At 38.0% G+C, this 20,313-nt stretch overlaps 1 protein-coding gene and 1 long non-coding RNA gene across 3 annotated transcripts; one reads left to right on the top strand and one right to left on the bottom strand.

Moving 5' to 3' along the window:
- Positions 1-344: 344 nt before the first annotated feature.
- Positions 345-6,595, bottom strand: LOC114464438 (uncharacterized). Its single transcript, XR_003674199.1, has 4 exons — positions 6,412-6,595; positions 4,832-4,974; positions 1,550-1,662; positions 345-875 (listed from the first exon to the last, which is right to left on the bottom strand). It is a non-coding gene; the product is annotated as an uncharacterized LOC114464438 (long non-coding RNA).
- LOC114464434 (acyl-coenzyme A thioesterase 4-like) lies at positions 826-19,879 on the top strand. 2 transcript variants are annotated; one of them, XM_028448624.1, is made up of 11 exons: positions 826-862; positions 11,848-12,059; positions 13,159-13,258; positions 14,332-14,516; positions 16,947-17,110; positions 17,386-17,505; positions 17,633-17,715; positions 18,427-18,514; positions 18,634-18,714; positions 18,809-18,950; positions 19,585-19,879. In XM_028448624.1, exons 2-11 carry the CDS (start codon positions 11,861-11,863, stop codon positions 19,707-19,709), a joined length of 1,287 nt encoding a protein of 428 aa, XP_028304425.1. In that variant the 5' UTR covers positions 826-862; positions 11,848-11,860; the 3' UTR covers positions 19,710-19,879. The 2 variants fall into 2 exon arrangements, with proteins under 2 accessions (XP_028304425.1, XP_028304424.1); XM_028448623.1 differs by lacking the exon at positions 826-862 and adding an exon at positions 9,529-9,723.
- Positions 19,880-20,313: the final 434 nt, after the last annotated feature.

The following is a 20,313-nucleotide window of genomic DNA, read 5'->3' as shown; positions in this document are numbered from 1 at the left end:
ATATGTTATATTATTGTTATATTTTCTTTATTTCAAATCATTTTGTCCACATTTCAACCATTAGTTCAAACAGGTCCTCATTTATAATCAAACACAAGGATGCAAACGAGACAATGATTATAATAGTAGGATTAAATATTAAATAGGACTGTTGTTGATAAAGTTTGTTTCAGCAACAAAACAAAAAAGTCACCTCACACATCAGAAACAATAAATAGAAAATAAACAAGCAAAGGGTAGAATTATTAATAATATCTGGGATGCTGATTGTAAAGTTGCACATGCTAAAATAAACTTTTAGCAACATTTAACAACAAACCAACTTTAAAAAAAAGTATGTCAATTTTTTATGTTACTTTTGACCAGATTTACAGCAGTATTTGTGAAATTTGTGATATTTTTTTCACATAAAATTAAAATAAAATAAAATTCTCTGCGACTTTTTTCTGTAATCAATCAGAGACATGTTTGATACACAACACACATAAACACAACACAAAGACACGTTTAAAGGTAAAAGGTGATTTATTTTGTGTTGTTGTGCGTCACTTTGTGTGTATTGTAGTGTGGTGTTGTCTTTTTGTGCTTATTTTCTGTCTCGTGTCTGTAACTGTCTTTGTGACCTTTTTTAACTGTTTTAATTGTGTGTTTCTGTGTAGCCTCTTCATTTATTACTGTTTATACAGTCTTTTTGTGTACATTTCCTGTCTGTTTGTGAGGACTTTGTGTATCTGTTGTGTATCACACACACACACACACACACTCCCTGGTCTTTGAGTCGGTGGGAGTTCCACACAGATTATTCAGACGAAGGTTCAGAGTCCACATCAACCTTCACGTGCAGCAGCAGAACTGAGAGCAGGTGAGTCTCACTACTACACACACACACAATAAAACACAAACACACTTTAAATTACATATGTAGCTTCATTGGAGAACACATACACAGACGTTAGCTTACGTCACAAAAAAATACTTTTGTCTCTATAACTTGGCCACAAATTGAGATACAGTGCTCACACTTCACCCAAGGTCATATTTAAGGTCAAGGTCAGTCTTCTGTTTTTCCTGCATTATATAACTTGTCAACAAATCCAGATACAGGTTGTCATTTTTGCTAATTTTCAACTCACAAATACATATTTACCTTTTCACCTTGGGAATAGTTATTGTTACTGCAACGTGTGTGTGTGTGTGTGTGTGTCTATGTGTGTGTATAAAGTACAAACTCATCTCCTGAGGTGTATTCCATAAAGGAGGTTTAACAAACTCTGAGTTTATCCATAAACTGGGTCAACATACCCCCCATGGGAAACTCTGTGTATCTGATTCATCACAGCTGGTATGAAGTAGATCAATCAACCCTGAGTATGTAAACCTTAGGTAACTGACGTACACGCACGATAAAAAGCCATCATCAATGGATCGGTGATTACACGAACTACCATAGCAACCACCCAGAAGAGAGTGATTTATTCACCCTGATGGTGAAATAAGCAGGTGTTTGAGGAATATGAGCCTGTTCTAAAGGTGTTCACATTGAACTCACCTTCAGTGACTATAGTGGCTTAAATCCCTGGTCAAATCAACCGCACGTTGTTTTCTTGTGCGCGAATATACTAACACTTATGGTAATCACAAAGAGATCGCCCTGATGAGCTGCTGGAAGAGAGAAACAAACATTTAAGAATAATTCACCCAACTTTGATGTGCAATAAAAAACTTTTTTTTCCATAAGTAGTCAATGATTCATATGTCACTTAAAATTTAGTTAAGCAAAAGTACTACTTAGTATTTGTTTATACAAATGAATTGCTTTGAAATGTAATTTTCAAATTCAGCACAGCTGAACTCGTAGAAATTCCTTTTCCGGTCGTGCACATGCTCATAATCGATCTCAGTACGAGGTAAAGTCAGACTAGGTTTCCATTCTACCCCATGGTCCAGACATATGAAGGAGAAGATAGTTGTCACATGTTCTACACAGACAGTACTTGTCAAAACTTTCTGCAGATCCTTCAATGTTGCTTGTGACGGAGTAGCCCCGTCAGCTAGTGCGGGGGGGCACGACGATAACGCACACATATACTTAAAAACCACTTTTCTTCTCGTAGTCATGAATTTTATACGGACGTCCCAGTGGTCACTGGTGCATTTCTCTCCAGAGGGGCTACGACTCTAAAATAGATGTAAACCAAAAACAGGTTTTGTGTAGCTTTGAACAAATAAGAACAAAAGCACTTAAAGAACTGCTTCTAACCACATTTATTGTTATTAAACCCATAAACAAGTGTGTGTGTTTCTGGTTTCATTTTGTTTTTGTGTAGTTAGTATTTAAATTATTCCATCTGTCTGTTTCTTATGTCATTTTAAATGTTTATGTAATTTGTAACAATGTGTCTGTTGTTGTTTTGTGTGTTGCTGGTAATAAGTATTTTAATCTCTTAGTGTGTGTTTGGTGTCATTTTGCAGATTTTGTTGTTCTTTTTATTATTCACTATATTTTTCTCCTATTTGGTGTTTTTATTGTCGTTTTGTGAATTACTGGTAATATTTAGTATTATCATTTTGAACTAAATAAACAAACATTATAAAAACCCATATTGTTTATGCTTTTATTTGTTAATTAATTTTCCTTCTCTCTCTCTGTAAATACAGATATAAATTTGTTTCGTAGTATTTTTTAATTCATTAATTTGGATTATTTTTTATGTCTGGGGCGGCGCCCTCTATTGGCCACTGGAACGTCCTGTTCTTGATAAAGTCACTGTTGTCATATTTTCTCGACTTGATGACAACTGTCTTTACTGTGTTCTATGTTATATTTAATAGTTTTGTACCTTCACTGACTGATATCTTTGAATAATGAGATCCTCTGATGCTTTAGAAGTTCTCTGAGAACCATGGATTGTTCTAGAAGATGTAGCTACAAAAATGTGAGGAAAAGCTTCTAAAACATCTGAACTTTATTTGTGGTTAATCAGAGACACTTTAAATGGTGACAGGTGTGTGCTGACTCCATTTAACATGAGTTTGAATGTGATTGGTTTAATCTGAACACAGCCCCGCCCCCAGTTATAGGAGGGTCACTTTAGCAACATCGTTCTCTTTTAAATGTTTCAGTTTGTTTTTCACTTAAACAGGTTCTAGGTCACATTAAAGGTGGAGAAAGTTGTGAAATTATTTATATTGGTGTCATTTTTAACAACACAATAACTTCAGCATTAATTTGCTTTGTTGTGTGTGTGTGTGTGTGTGTGTGTGTGTGTGTGTGTGTGTGTGTGTGTGTGTGTGTGTGTGTGTGTGTGTGTGTGTGTGTGAACAGTCTGTAGCAACATGAAAATGTTTTTATACGTCAGTTCATTTCAAACAGGCACAGCAACACACACAAACATACAATGTAATGTGTGTGTGGTATTTTTTTATTCCTCACACTTGAACCATGACTCAGCAAAAATAATTAAAATCCACTGCTCTAACATCACACAGTCAGGATCCTCCTCGCCATGTGTCAGACGTGAAGCTCCACCCCCTCAGAAGTCTTTGTAATGCAGCAACCAGAGGGGTGTTCCATAAAGGAGGGTTAACAAACTCTGAGTCTATCCATAAACTCTGGGTCAACAAACCCCGCGATGGGAAACTCTGAATATCGGATTCCATTACAGCTGGTATGAAGTGGGTTAATCAACCCTGAGTATGTAAACCTTGGGTTACTTACGTGCACGCGCGATAAAAAGCCATCACCAATGGATCAAAGAATACTCAAACTGCCATGACAACCAAACGGAAGATAGTGATTTATTCACCCTGATGGTGAAATAAGCCGTTGTTTGATGAATATGATCCTGTTCTAAAGGTGTGTTCAGTCTTCAGTGACTATAGTGGCTTAAATCACCTGTAATTAGTCACACTTTTTGGTCACTTCATCACTTTATTGCTTCAGTGACGTGACGAGTGGTGAATAATATGTATAAAATGTGTCTGAGGAGACGTGTCAGCATAGAGAGTCCTCCTGTTACACTGGATATAAACACAGTGACTGCTGCTTCATATCTAATCATTTATATTGATTCTTAATGTAATATTATCACCAGAGTCATCTCGACGTCCTAAAAAATGTCATAAAAAAACACTGAAGCGGGACGCGAACCCACGACCCATCGCTTCCAAGAGCAGTGTCACACTTCACTGTGACATCATATCTTCATAGATGTATGATCTACAGATTTAACTGTATAATAATATAAAACAATAATCGAGCCTTAAAAGTTGATTAATTTAAATGATCATCTCCTCCTTTATATTATCTACAGATTTGTATTCAGTGAACTTTACTACAGACGTCAGTAGATGTTTTAATGTAGATCAACCTCTCAGTGACTTTCACTAAATGATCTACATCTACAATGTTAGAAAGAAAACTACCTTTAGCACAAAAAAAAAAAAAAAAAGACGTAAATCAACACAACATTAGTAATGATGTGAACACGTCTGTGGTGTGTGATGTTACTGATGTGTTTCAGAGAAAAGTGTTAAGGTTTATTAAAGTGTTCAGAAACGGTGTTCAGGTGGGCGGAGCCAGGTAGAAACCCAGGGTTTCTTTGATAAAACCTGTCAGTGACCAGGTTTAGTTCACGGACAATGTTACCATGGTAACATACTCAGAGAACATACCTCGCTTTTTGGAATGAGATACTCAGAGTCTCATTTGAGCCTGAACATACTCAGAGTTTGAACATAACACGCTTTATGGAATAAACCTCTGAACACACACATGACATTATACACACAAGTCACATCACACATCATAATATACACACACGTCACACACCTGATGAGAGGGGCGTGTCCTTTGTTGTTGGCCAATGAGAAGAAGCCGCTGTGAGGAGGGAAGTCCAAACAGGAAGCTCGATACACAAACTTCTTCCTAGAGAGTGGAAAGTTAGAGGATACGGAGAGAATGGACACGTGGAGCTGGAACACGCACGCACACGCACACACTGCAGTAACAATAACTACTCGGCAAGACCTGTATTCCTAAGGTGAAAATACGTGTTTGACAGTTGAAAATTTGCAAAAATGACAAACTGTGTCTGGATTTGTTATATAATGCAGGAAAAACAGAAGACTGACCTTGACCTTAAATATGACCTTGAGTGAAGTCTGAGCACTGTATCTCAGGGACAAAAGTATTTTTTGTGACGTCATGAACTTTGACCCCTACTGATCCTTTTACTGTTAGGTCGTACAGCTTTTGTCCAATTAAATAAAAATACTCCACTTGCCTGAAACTTGTATGATAAATATTCAATGAGATATGGAACATTTTGATTTTTTACACTTGACGTGACCTTGACCTTGACATTTTGGCTCCAAAAAAGGAGTTGCAGAGGAATAATAATAAGAACTCCTACAATTACAATGTATTTGGCATTTTTCAATAGCCAAATACAATAACATTGGTTATAGCGTTGAAATGTTTCTGCTTGTTGTTGTTTCACGACTGAACAATAAAGTTGTGAAGTTCAAAATCACTTTAAGTAGGGCCTCCGATTTTCTGTTTCAAAATGTTCCAAATTCACTTTGTTAAACTTCCTCAAATCGTACCAAACATGTTAAATACTGTTAATATACAGTCAGGATTGTATAAATCATGCGACATTACGTGACAAGAGTGACGTTAGCCACAATGCTAACCCTTAGCCTCCCATTTAACAGTAAAAATCCCACAGAAATGTGTGATATGATCCCAAAACTTTATTTATGAAACCTTTAATTACGTCCAACCAGAGAATCTCCCTCACGTTTAGTAGTGTTTCGAGATGAAGCAGTCAGTTAGCGTAGCTAGTGGCTAGTAGCATAAGAAGCGGTTGAAGGACTAATATGCAGACATGGAGCAGTAAGTAGGAGGAGCTATCACAGGCTCGCTCTGATTGGCTGAGTCTATTGATGACAGGCACCTTTTTTAACCAAAACCTTGAAAGAAAAAAGGGTTAAATCCAAACTGAGCCAATCACCAGTCAGGCCTGTGACACGTCACCGTGGGTTTACGCCAAAATACTAAACTTTATGGAAAGGCAGCGCTTAGTCTGGGAAATACAGTAATTAGGATATTATATTAGTTATATTAGAGGAAATAAATGTGCTTTGACAAAACCAACATAAATATAATATTTTGCTACTGAAACTAGTGACAAGTTGTGCCAGCTCAGTTATTATTTATACTGCATTTTATTCTACATAGATTTATATTACAGAAAGAGAAAGTATAAAATACAGTTAGGATTGTGTTATTTTAAATTTTAAAAATGTATTTTTAATCAGTCACCATTAGTTATTTTTATTAATTACTGGACATTCCAGGAAACCCCACATTGGGTCACGACCACAAGGTTGAAAAACAAAACTCACCACGAGTTTAAACCAACCAACGCGTCACAGATGTGTGAGATGACGTCAACATCCGTCCGTCACCGTCATCATGAAACGTGCACTTTAGAACTCCGCATTCACACAAATAAACAAACAATAGAAGTGAGCACACGCCTGTGCACGTGCTCAGACTCGAGAAACGCTCGAACTTTGATTTCCAAGTAGTTTCACCGCGCATGCGCAAAGAGTCTGGCTGTCCCTGTTTACTCTTTCACCTGCATGAGACGTTCAGGTGCTCCCACAGAAAAACTGAGAACTAAGCTGTGTTTCTGAACCTTAGATTTTTTTTTTATCTTTAAAAACCTGCTTTAGATGTGACGTGTTTGTGTGGGTTTGGTGTTACAGGAAATAAAACACCACAACACGTTTTTATCTCGTTTACAAAAACTCACACAATGTGAATCCAAATAGGGAACCGACTAAAAACACAAAATTATTAAAAAATACAAAATGCCATGAAAAACATACAAAATATGAGTGAAAAAAATACAAAAATGACACCAAGAATACACGAAAGGACTCAAAAAAAAAACACATAAAAGTGACTTAAAAAAATACACAAATCACATAAAAACACAAAATAAGAAATGACAGCAAAAATGCACAAAATGACTTTAAAACACATAGAAGTAACTCCAAAAACACGGAAGTAGGACAACAAACATACAAGCTTACAAAATAATAGTAAATAAATACAAAATGAGATCAAAAACACACAAAATGAGAACAAAACACATTAGTGATGACAAACAAAATTAATCAAAAAAACATACAAACGACATAAAAACCTTAAATAATAAGAAGGAAAAAATACAAAATTACAACAAACTAGTACAGTGCTCATTGGAAGTATGTATTCATATAGTGGGAGGAGCTTAAGTGGAGTTGTCAATTACGACTAATTGAATATGTGTTTGAAGGTTGGATGTCAATGTCACGGTTAGTTGTGGGTATGGACCCAAATGCAGGGAAAGATGGAGGCAGGATGCAGGAATAGCGTTCTTGGAACAAGTCCATGTTTATTTACCAAACAAAAGTAACTTAAATCCAACGAGGAACAAAACGCAGCAGGACACGAGGAGGCGAGACAACATACAAACACAATGATCCCACACCCGACTGACTGAACTGAGGGCGTATATATACCCTCCTCTGACTTGACGAGGGAATGAGGAGCAGCTGTGGAGAGTAGAAAAACTGGGCAGGCTGAAACATGAACAGGAACAGGCAAAATCAAGGAACAGGGAGTGAATAAGGAGGTAAACAATGACTAACTAAGCAGACTCATGACAGACTTAAAATAAACAAAGACACAGAATAACTAAACTCCCAACAGAACATAACAGTTAAAAGAGGTGTACATACTCTGTAGTGTTATAAAGGGGTTTATTTATGGGTGCAAAGTAAAATAGTGTGTGTGTGATTTATCTGGTTTAATTCTGTTATGTGTTAAAGTTTTGAGATACTCTTGTTCAGTATCAGAGATTGTGATATTCTTATGTGTTAACAATTTATATTTTGTAAATTTGGTGTTCCAGTTATTCATATCTGATTTGTTTAATCACTTACTGTACGTACTTGCTTGTGATATCCAGAAAAAAGGCTGTGAGAAAGTTGACCAGAATATATTTTATTATGGTTGAATAGGAGCTATTTAATTATCATAATAAGAATCAGAATTCCTTTATTAATCCCAGGGGGAAATTGCCTTTGTTACAGCCACAGAAAAAAATCACAAATAAAAGAATAAAAACGTTAACAAAGACAAATGAAAGAATAAACAATAAATAAGTGTATAATTAAGTAAAAGGCTGTTAAAAATAGGGATCAGAAACACACACATTACAGAAGTAGAAAATATAGTAAGATTATTATTAATAATAATAATAATAATAATAATAATAATAATAATACAAATATCTACCAATATATTCCAATATGATACATGTTAAAAAAAGAAACCATGAATATAATCCATATTTACAGACATGCATATGATAAATTGATAAATAAAGTTTGCTCTAATGTTCGCTGGACTTAAGCAAATGAATAATAAATGTATCCTGTCCTCAGACCCTCCTTTGAGGAAAAACCCAGTGGGAAAAATTAATTACACACAAACATGTCATGTACAGCTAAGGTGCTGTCACGGCAAATTTGCGGTTGACCTCATTTGGAGACATGATTTATTGCTCTGGTTGAATGATGGAGTCCAGTCGAAGCATTGATGATTTTATAAAAAAAGATTTATTATAAACTAAATAAAAAAGAGTACAAAAGAAGAAGTGTCCCATCCTGTTTGGAGTAAAGAGGGCCAGGTACTAAGCAGGATGGTTCAAAAGGTCTTGTGTCAGGCTCAGGATATTCATGACTGACCAACAGTTTCACAGTTTAAGCTTTATACAGATATGAGAAAAGGTCCCATGAAAGAAAGAAAAGGAGGGAGTCAGATGCTCCCAACAGTGGAGATGTTGGAGGATGATGAAGATGTGTATATTATGAGGAAGGTTGGGCGCCATTGTTATCTCTCCTTGATAGTGTGTGTGTCTATGTATATCTGCATGTGAGTTTGACTTTGGCCTTCAGCAGACACAGTGAGTTGCACTATGGATACAATACGATCTGTACTGTTTAATCTAACATGACTCAGCTGTTCAAAAGTGTAAAGAGTAACGCAGTCATCATGTATTAAAACATGACAAACTGTACACATGAACACACATTTGATGATATGATGATGAATATAATAATTGCCATAACAGTGCCATCATAGGTTATAAACACGTGGTGAAAATATCAGCGTTGATAATGCTGTGTTTGCAGAGAAATGTGCATGTTTTGCTGTTCATTTTGAGCACAGCCTCTGTAACGACCGAGAACTATTTAAGTGTGACTCAGACATTCCACCTCTCTCGTGTGTAATTACAGTTAAAAATTACAGTTATGTCACTTAGAATCAATAGATTCAATGGATTTAAATTGCTCAACCCACCAATGACTTCTGGGAACTATTTTCTGTGTGCGTGCGGCGAACGATTGGTCTAATACGGTGGCTGGGAAGTGTCAGATGAATGCATTTACAGAAACGAACACAAATGCAAACAGGTCACAACACGAATGCAAACGGGGTTTGCATTCGTGTTGTGACTGGTTTGCTTTTGTGTTCGCCTAATCCACAGTCTAATCCACATTCAAAATAAAATTAAAATAAACGTTTTGTGTGTAGTGTGTAGTGTGTAGTGTGTGTGCGGATCAGGTAATGCTCGTCTCACGCTGTCTGAACTTCATTAGGTGAGTTTAAATGTTTTTAATTATTACATGGTTGAACATTCACGTTACAACATATCAAGCAGTAAAACTTTATTTGTCTGTCATTTTATGTTTTTTGTTCTCATTTTGTCTATTTTTACTGCAGTTTTTATTACACTAGTTTTACTTTTAATTGTCGTAATGTGTGTTTACTATTTTTCTGATGCTTTCTATGTGTTTTTCGAATCATTTTATTTTTGTCATTTTGTATCTTTTTCTGTGACTTTGTGTTTTCTTGTAGTTGTTTAGGGTGTATTTGGAGTTTACTAGTTGTATGTGTTTTCTATCATTTTGTGTATTTTTGTTGTTCTAATGTGTGTTTTTGGAATCATTTTGTCTCGGTTTGCTGTCGTTTACCATTTTTATGACGTGCTTTGTGTTTCTGGAGTCATTTTTTGTGTTCATATATTGATATCTGATATCAGCAATAAAATAAGTATGGGATTATATTAGCCTGCATCTAAAATCTCTGATGACAGGTGTTGCAAATTAGCAGTTTTGCTATAACACTGAAAACGATGTATCTGGTTTGTCCAATGCAGTTGTTATGTCCATATCAAATAAACGAATAAATAAAATAAATAATTTTTTTTTACTGGATTTATTGAGGGTATATTTTTCTTTTTAAATTAAAAAAATACATAAATAATAATAATTTCATTTTGTGTGTCTTGTTTTATGGTTTTGTTGAGAGTCATTGTCATTTTGTATTTTTTTTTTCATTTGGTCATTTTGTGTTTTATTGTAGTTGTTTTGTGTGTTTTGGGGTCATTTTGTGTATTTTGGGGTCATTTTGTGTTTTTTGTCACATTCAATTTGTTGTGTTTTATTTTTCTATTGTTGAAGTGAAAGAAAAACGTTTTTTTTTTTCTTTAATTATCACTGGTTGTGTTTATTTAGGAAATGCTGTTTCTTAAAGTCACACCTATTGGTTTGTTTTGTGCAATAAAAAAAAGCTCCCACTGTTTTTGTGTCTTATAAATCTAATAGTTGTTGAAGCATAAAGAGTGCAAGACGTGTAATTTCTCAGGTATGATTAATCGATTAAAAAATGGAGAATTAATTGATGACTAAAGCGCAGGGCTCGACTCCATCGCTGCTCTTCAGCTGCTTTACTCGTTTCTGCGTCAGGCTTCTGTTTTCCGTTTTGTTTTCGTTTCATCGTCTTTCCCTTAGTAATGTCGTTACCGGACGTTATTAAACTCCCTGAAATCCCGCGAGAGTTTGCGTGAGATTTGACATCCATCCATTCCCTAAAATTGCTAACATTAGTCCACCGGTTGTAGAGTTTTTCACAAAAATGAATTCTAAATTCAGGTGTTTCCATTACCACATTTTATTGCGCTCGTTAAATTTTGCACATTTCCAAGGATAATGGAAACGCAGCTATAGAGATATTTCTGTTTCAGAAGGTGACGCACCCCTCATATTATGTCACAGCGTAATAACTCTCCGACCATTGGTTTATGAAGACTGATTGCCTTTAAAAGTCTGACATTTTCAGGCAATTTTTGTTGATTTTGTTTTAAAAACAATAAAATAATTATATTCTAATAAATGTTTTCTGTTTGAGGAACTGAATTTGTTTTTGGTTTTTTTTGTTCGTTTTCCACGATCACGGAAAATCTGACGCCATATGTTGCGTATGTCACGTATGTTGCATTATGTTGCGTATATTGCGTGTGTCGCGTGTATTGCGTATATTGCATGTCGTGTATGTCGCATATTTTTCTTATGTTGCATATGTCGCGTATATGTTGCGTATGTTGCGTGTATTGTGTATGTTGCGGTAATTGCTCATGTTGCGTACGTTGCGTACATTGCGTATGTTGTGTATGTCTCTCCAGGATTCTGAGGTGTTCCGGGTAAGATTCAATCAATCTTTATTTATTCAATCAATCTTTATTGAATAAATCAAGATTGTGGCCGACCCCTCCCTCCCCGGTCACAAACTGTTTCAATCTCCCCTCTGGAAGGAGGTTTGGATCTTCAGACACGCCCCCCCAAGTCTGACAAATCTAGGAGTTAAAATGATCCAAAATGATCAACTGAAGTTCTCTGACCTTTAGAACCTTCACAGTAATGTTCTCTTAATGTGTTCTACAGAAGGGCGTCGACCATGCCCCTGCAGCGGTCCGTCGCCCCCATCCTCTGCGTCCAGCCCAGTCGAGCCCTGGTGGACGAGAAGTTTACGGTTCTGGTGAAGAACCTTCCTCCTGGAGGTCCGTTCACCGTCCGCTCTCTGCATCTGTCTGAGGACAACGACTACTGGGAGGCTTATGGGCACTACGTCAGCAACCACCAGGGGGAGTTGTCTGGTGGGTCCACGCCTGCTTCACCACAAAGAAAACATCTCTAAAAGAACTGAAAACTGCTCGACGCAGCATTTCTGGCAGTAGTAGTTCAATTTGGTTCCTTAAGATTAGGAAGAACCTCTAAAAACAGTTTTTTAAATTCCGAGTGATAAACCAAATTTGCAGAAGGCTTATTGTTCACGTAACCTGTAAAATCCATCCCAACAGATTCAAAAAACAAAGCATTAAATTCAGAAATGCATTTAAATGATATTCTCTCATTTTCAGTATTACGCGTGTAGTGCCAGTTTGTTCCACTAGTTGGTGTCATGTGTCACAACATCAAAAACTGGGATTTTCTCAAAATATTTAGAGCAAAAGGTGTAAGAAGAAGCTCTAAAACGGGTGTAAAGTTCATTTTAGTTCAGGGACAAAATACGGACCAGTTTGATTTCAAGTAGGCTGCAGATTGTTGGTGGGGGAAAAACACAATTTTTACACCATTGTGCCCTAGTATTCAATATCAGTTCAATTGATTTAAAAAAAAAAAAAAAAAAAAGCTTGATTTTGTTACCAATTTTTGGAGCAAATTAGAGGAATTTTGCGGAATTGTTTGTGAGAAATTGCAAGATCTGTGGAAAAATTGAGAGTTCTTTCCACAGTTTCAAATTAAAAATGACTGCATTCATGTGATGTAAACAAAGGACAAATGTGAGCCCCTAAAAATATTGTAGAGTTTCAATAAATTGGTGAATCTGAGATATCTACATCTAATTTGGTAATTTACACAAAAATGCACGTTTTCTCTGTCATATTTACTTCTTATTCTGCGGGCCAAATTGGATGTTCTAATGGGCAGGATTTGGCCCACGAGCCTTGAGTTTGACACTTATGCCCTAAAACGTCATTATCAGAAAATATAAATTTAAAGTTATTTATAATGTGGCTTTTCCTATACTTGTGGTTATAGTTTTTACTGCTAACAGTGAATATTGTATTATTATGGATGAAATATGTCAACAGAACGATTTATAAGATCTTTATTAATAAACATAATCATCATTTAAGCTGCTAAAGCTTTGTTTTGTCATTTGTTCTAAATGTTGTTGGTTGTTTTTTTCAGTGTGGGACGATCTGAGCTTTGGAGGCACGTACACGGGCAGAGAACCCATGGGTCTACTGAGCTCCATGCGTCCCATCCCTGGGAGCCGTCCTGGTCTCAGGTACATTTTCACCTTCTCTGTAAGATGAATAACAGCTGCAACTCACAACTTCATCCACCCAAACATGTCAACAAACTGACTCTCCACCCACAAACCTCCTGTCATTTTCAACCTCCTACAATCTGCTGTTGCAGCTTTAAGGTACCAGGTTAGCACTACAGCACAGCCTGGTCTTTAACAGACACAACCAATAAGAAAATTAGACATGTTTACATCATCAGCTGATGATTATCGATCATCCCACAAAAACACTACAAAAGTACTGTACATTTGCTATGAAGTGTGATTTGTTACTGGTAACATCCGCATCAGTCAACACAGTACAAGTGATCGAACAATAACACATTTATTCATTGATTATATCAGCCCAATGAAACACAATGCACATCATTGTTGCGGAGCCAAGCAAACACCCAATCAGACCAGTCAAGTCAAAAATGTAACAGACTTTATTGAGACCAAAAATGAAGGTAGTCGCAGAGGTAAGTATTAGCAGGTGAAACCCAAGGCTGAAACTTCAGGAGCCAGAAAGTACAAACACTAGGAACTGAGCCAAAAAACAAAGGTACCACGTAGGATAACTGACGATCTGGCGTCGAGTGGAGGAGAAGACCAGGTTATATACTGGAGCATGTTGGTGGTGATGAGCTGCAGGTGAGTAACGAGCTCCAGCAGCAGTGCCGACTCCTCCCCACTCCACACCAACAAGGACAGACAGGAACAAGAGGGAGGGGAAAACAGAGGACACAGGAGGGAGGAGCCACCAAATCATGACAATCATGACCCCAAAAACACACAAATTGACCCAAAATAATACATTTAACGACAACAGAAACTCACAAACGGAGAACAAATGGTCACAAACCAATGACAAAAATACACGTGACTACAAAAACACACAACCACAAAAAAAATACATGAAACGACAACCAAAACTCAAAAACTGACAACAAACTTCACAAATTGACCCAAATACAAAAAACAACAAACAAAAATGCACAAATGGTTATGCTATGAATTGTGATTTGTTATATGTGATTTGAAGAACATAAAATCTTAAGCTTTGTGCGCAGGTTGCGTAAGAAGGATGTGACGACCCCCATGTTGGTGACCATCTCAGTGTACTGCGGACATGAGGACTACAGAGATCAGACTCCTCTGGCATCGGTGCTCACTGAGCGATGGCACATGGCACCGGGGGTCCAGAGGTTCCCCCTGCAGGAGAACACCGTGAGAGGAACGCTGTTCATACCTCCAGGTACAACCTCGTTCAACTACGGGACCGTTTGTTACACCTTAGGTTCTTCAGACACAGAAAGTTTACGGCACTTTTAATGTGTACCTGTAGTGAAAATGTATATAGGCCTAGTAAAAATGTGTTTAATGTATTACCAATAAGCAAAATATCTTCACCTTTTTATAAAAAAAACACACCAAAAGGACTTTTTAGAACAATTTTATACCTTGGGACAAAAACTAGAGCTGCCATTTTGGACAGGATATGACAGTGTTCCGTTGGTCTACAGTTTTTGAACAAAGGTGGAGTGTAAAGCCAACGGTTGTCATAACAACAACAGAAAAACCCCACAAAAACATTTCCTTTGCATCTCTGAGCCAAATAACGACACTAAGACAGAGTTATCGGTACGGGATACACACTTAAAACGTTTACGTTCACACCACATTACGGTGGCATGTGAGGGATCTGTGGGCTAAGCTAATGGGCTAAGCTAATGGGCACCAAGCCAAAGTTACGTGTAAAACCAGACGTGGTCCACCAAAATTCCTTCACATAACGTGGTTGAATGCCACTTGTAAACATACTTGTTCAGAGCACTACTACGTTTCTGCTTACAGAGGATACTGGGGGGGGGGGTGTCATGGCACTAACCACACCCCCACCACATTGTTCCCTCTTATTTCCTTGTGTCTAAATGATGAACTCTGTCAGGAGAACTTACCTGTTGGTTCAGGTGCTGGTCCTCTTCCAATCAATGAACACACATCCTTTCACGCAGCTTTCATCACAGTTTCTAACACCTAACTACTCAGCCATGGCTCGTTTCTGCTGCTAACAACAGCTCTGGCCGTTAGGCTAATTCTGATGCTGAGTGGGTGCAGGAAGTTGGTGAGAAAGGTGAGATTTAATCCTCTCCGAACATACAACCTTTATCACTGAGGGAGGAGTTACACACGGCTGCAGAAAAACTATACTTCCTGTTACGCCTCTACCTCACACAATTCACCGGTTATTTAAAGCGACAGGCCATGCTGATCATCCAACGTGTGTCATATCCTGTCCAAAATGATGACTCACCATAATTTATGTCCCAAAGTATAAAAGCTATCTAAAAGTCCTTTAAATGTGTTTTTTGTATAAAAAGGTGCAGACATTTTGTTTATTGGTAATACATTAAACACATCTTTATTATACACATTTTCACTACAGATACACTTTAATGTTAGGATGGAGTCTCACAAGAAACATAAAACATTCAACCGAGGATTTTCAGTTAAGCTGGTGTCGCTAGGCTAAAGGCTAAGTCGTTGCTAGGTTACAGGTACAGGTATTACAGGTATTTTATTTGTCATTAATCATTAATAGCTTCTGTAAAAAAGAATTATTTCAATAGTTTTTTTTAAAGTTGTAGGGAGCCATTGTATAAGAGTCAAAGAGCTACATTAGGCCCCAGAACCATAGGTTGCAGACCCCTGCCCTGAGAGAACCACAGCTGAACATCTGTCCTGGTATCATAGTCCATCAGTTCTGGTCCCTCCATGATGATTCTGATGAGCGTGTACGCTTTATCGCTGAGCTCAGCACGTTCTTCATTTTAACTGCTGCTCTCAATGTGAGCGTGCACTCAGTGAATGACTCGTTATGTCTGGCTCCGTTTGCGGACCGCGCGCACTCCAAAGGAGCACATTGGTGTTTAGGTTTTGCTGCGCATTCATCGTTGCATTACCTGCAGCCAAGTTGTGTGAGCGTGCACATCTCCTCACCCGCAGCGCAGAGCGAGAGAGAGAGCGAGAGAAGCCGCTCCGTCTAAAATAAGGTCATCCATATGCACTCGCACCAGATAAAATTTTCACTCGCACACATTGAAAATATACTTTTACATTTTGGTCGTAGTCTCGAGCCCTGAGTAGGATAAAAGTTTTTCTTGGTGTTTGGCCAATTCTGGAGCAACTTTCTGATCCTTTGGTGTCCCAAACATGAAACTAAACTCAGATATCAAGTTTTAAAGTTCAGAGAGGAGTCTGTGTTAAAGATTTTCACAAACCTTTTAGCTTTAGCTTTTAGGCTAAGATGTTCATTTCTGGAAGAAAGCGTGAACATTTGTCCTTGTTTTTTTTTTTTTAGTATGCTGAATCCATTTTTAATGGGATCCACGCTGGCAAACCAATAGTTCCCACCCAAAATCAAGAAAACCAAGATGGCCGCCATCAGTATCGCCAATTTAGATATTTTGTCATAACTTTGTTCTATTTGACATAGAAACATGATCTCAGTGGTGCATTACAGGTTTTCAGGGTCAATGAATTCAAAAATATATTTTAAAATACTGTAAGTTGCATCTAAAGCAAGATGTAAAACTCATCTTTTTGACATACCTGCCTGGTTATTTCTAATATAGTTTCACTGTCACCTTGTGTTGTGGTAACCGTGACCTCTGACCTCCTGCAGGTCCTGGGCCGTTCCCGGGGATCCTGGACATGTGGGGGGGAGGGGGCGGCCTGTTGGAGTACCGAGCTGCTCTGTTAGCGTCTCACGGCTACGTGTGTTTGGCTCTGGAATATTTCAAACCTGGAGAGATGACGTCGGCCAATCAGGAGTTCAGTTACTTTGAGGTGTGACAGGTTTTTATCTTCACCACATCTTGTGAGATTTGTGATTAGCGACAAATGGACAATCATAAGTAAACCAAGTACCCTACATGTTTAAATTACAGCGTCATTGAGGATTTGGGAGAGTTTTTAACCTGAATCTCTTGTTCCATCTGCTATATTTGAATGTGACAACTTTGCCTTTTCCTCAGCCAAACTGAACTGTTAGGATTCAAATGTGATTTCTACACATTTCTGCTTGAAAAGCTACTGAATGAGTTCCTGATACTTTTGTGTAGACGGCGTTTAACGTGATCAAAGATCATCCTCAGGTGAAGACGGACCGAGTCGGAATCCTGGGTCTTTCTCTGGGATCAGCCGTGACTTTAAACCTGGCCACAGAAAGCAGCGTAGTGGAGGTAAAGTCACCAGTTAACATGATCACCAGTTGATTTAAAACACCCCTGTGGTGTCTCACAGTGATTCCAGTTCTACTCTGTAAGCTAATGCTAACTAGTCAGTACTCAATAATGTGTTGTGATGCAGCCTCGATGTATCGTGTGCGTCAGCCCCAACAACGTGTTTTCTCAGCAGACATCTATAGTCGGCGCCTTTGGAGACATATTCAGGTAAGTTTGACTGGTTTTTAAAGGTTTTTACTGGTTTTTATTGGGTGTTACTGGTTTTGTCACATTATGATGTAGTTTTGGACCCAAATACAGAGAGCGATGGAGGCAGAATGCAGGCATAGCATTTGTGGATCCAGTCCATGTTTATTCCAAAACTTAACTTAAATCCAAAAAGACACAACAAGGTACAGGGAGCAACTGCAGCAGGACACAAGGAGGGTAGACAATACACAATGATCCAGCAAACACAGCTAAATAATGGAGGAGCCCTGATTGGGAATTGGCCACACCTGGGTGGAAACATGAGGGAGCTAATCAATCACAAAGCCCCTTTTGTCTGGGCCGCTGGAGGTGTTCCCATCTGGTCTGCTCAGGCTCTCCTTTTCCGTCCCACCTGAGAGGGGCTTCCCAGTCAAGTCCGGCCTACCTCCCGGCAGACCACCCGACCAGCTCTCTCCGCCAAGTTTGGCCTTCCTCTCGGCAGACACCCAGACCATTGCTTCTCAGTCTGATTTTGAGGAGCACTTTGCCTGGACCTTCCTCTGCTCCCTCGCCACCCCTGTACCTCCCTGTGTCTTGGATTTTGGTTAGTTTTGGATTAAACATGAACTGGTTCCAAGAACGCTATGCTTGCATTCCGCCTCCTCTATCTGCGTTTGGGTCCACACCTATTGGGTGTTACTGGTTTTTACTGGTTGTGTTTGATCCCAGGTTTCCAGTAAAGCATGATGAGAACAACTGTGAGATCTGGAGAGAAATGATTCTGCCCTTGTTAAAGGATTCCTCCAGAAAAGTCAAAGTAATATTTTTGATTCTCTAGTCCATGCTGACCGATTTGTTTCATTATTTTTATGTCATTTTGTGTTTGTTTTTTAGCTGAAAAGGTACAATTCATCCTGATTTGTCTGTTGTTTTCAGGTGGAGAAACTCAGATGTCCCATGTTGTGCATCAGTGGCTGTGATGATCAGAACTGGCCTGCAGTGGAGTCTGTGGATGATGTGAGAGCTGAAACATTGAAGTTACCTACTGTATGTTATTATGATGTCAGACATCTGGAGCTTAATCATTAGAGCCGTGACCTTTGACCCTCAGGTGATGGAGACGCTGCGTGCGGTGGGTAAAGACCACCTGCTGACCAGAGCTGATTATCCTGACGCTGGTCACCTGATCGAGCCTCCGTTCACTCCTCACTTCAGAGCCACAAACTTCATCAGAGGCAGCACCATGGAAAAAGGTGAGTCAGCAAAACTCAATTTAACGCTTGATCAAATTCGTCAAAAAATAATATCTTTATTTAATAGTTTGAAAGGTATCTGAACCATTAACAGCTATGGCAGAGGTTACCCCATTTTTATGTTACAAATGTCCGACGACCCAACAGACATTTTTTTCTAGAATAATTTTTTTATCATATTCATTATGATCTTATATATTTATATATAAGCTCTTATATATTTATAAGTGTTTTACAAATACAGAGTAGCCAGGATTAGTGCAAGCAGGGAATCAGATTAGGGCCAATTTTGATGTAAAAAAAATATTTTGAGCAAATCAAGATTAAAGTGGAAATTTTGAAAATGAACTCAAATACAATAACGTGATAAAAGTCACAGATTTGCTTATGAAGTCAAATCTACAGAAGCTGAAAACATATTTCAACTTTATTTTTTTAATTTTCACTTTAATTTCGACTTTATTCTTGATTTGCCCAAAATAATTTAATCCATTTTCTTCTGTAATAAAGTGCCAATATTTTTTTTTTCCTGCATTTTATTTGAAGCAGATTTATATTTAAAAATGTTTAAGTATTTTGACAAATAAATATTCAAGAACATTTTATGTGTGTGTGTGTGTGTGTGTGTGTGTAGTGGTGATGCTGTGGGGAGGACAAACCAAACCTCACTCAGAAGCTCAGGAGGATTCCTGGAGGAAGATTCTGAGTTTCCTGCAGCACAATCTCTACGGAAACGACCACGCCCGATCCAGGCTGTGACCTTTGACCTGTGCTAATCATCACTCCAATGACTAAACGATAGCTTCAGCGCTAAGTGGAGGAAATAGGAAACAGCTGCTGCACAGACTGGTTGAAGTTTATTCTCAGGGTTACTTTGATCATCGTTTAATGAAGTTGTGAACAAGAATCAGGTTTGTTTCGTACAGAAACTGTGTCTCAACTAGTTTATTCACACAATCACACACAAAGGATGCACTTCAGTGTTTAGGAACAAGCTGAGGGGCGGAGACAGGTAAGAGGAACAAGTGATCGGACAATATGGACACATTTATTCATTAATATTGTCAGCCTGATTAAACTGTTTGAACTGATAGTTAGACATAAGACACAACAGGACTACAATAACACACAAATGACCGAAAGAAAAACATGAAACGATTACAAAAACCCACAAACAGAGAACAAATGTTTACAAAACAATGATAAAAATGCACAAAAAAAAACACACAAATTGACCCCGAAAATACATTAAACGTCAACAAAAACTCACAAGTAATTACAAAAATACACAACCACGAATAAAATACATGAAACTCACAGAGAACAAAAGTTCACCAAACCACGATAAAAAACTCTGAACGAA

Source organism: Gouania willdenowi, chromosome 6 (genome assembly GCF_900634775.1).
Source record: "Gouania willdenowi chromosome 6, fGouWil2.1, whole genome shotgun sequence".
Classification (NCBI taxonomy): Eukaryota; Metazoa; Chordata; class Actinopteri; order Blenniiformes; family Gobiesocidae; genus Gouania; species Gouania willdenowi.
The sequence above is the reverse complement of the archived record's forward strand: the minus strand, read 5'-3'. Positions and strand labels throughout refer to the sequence as shown.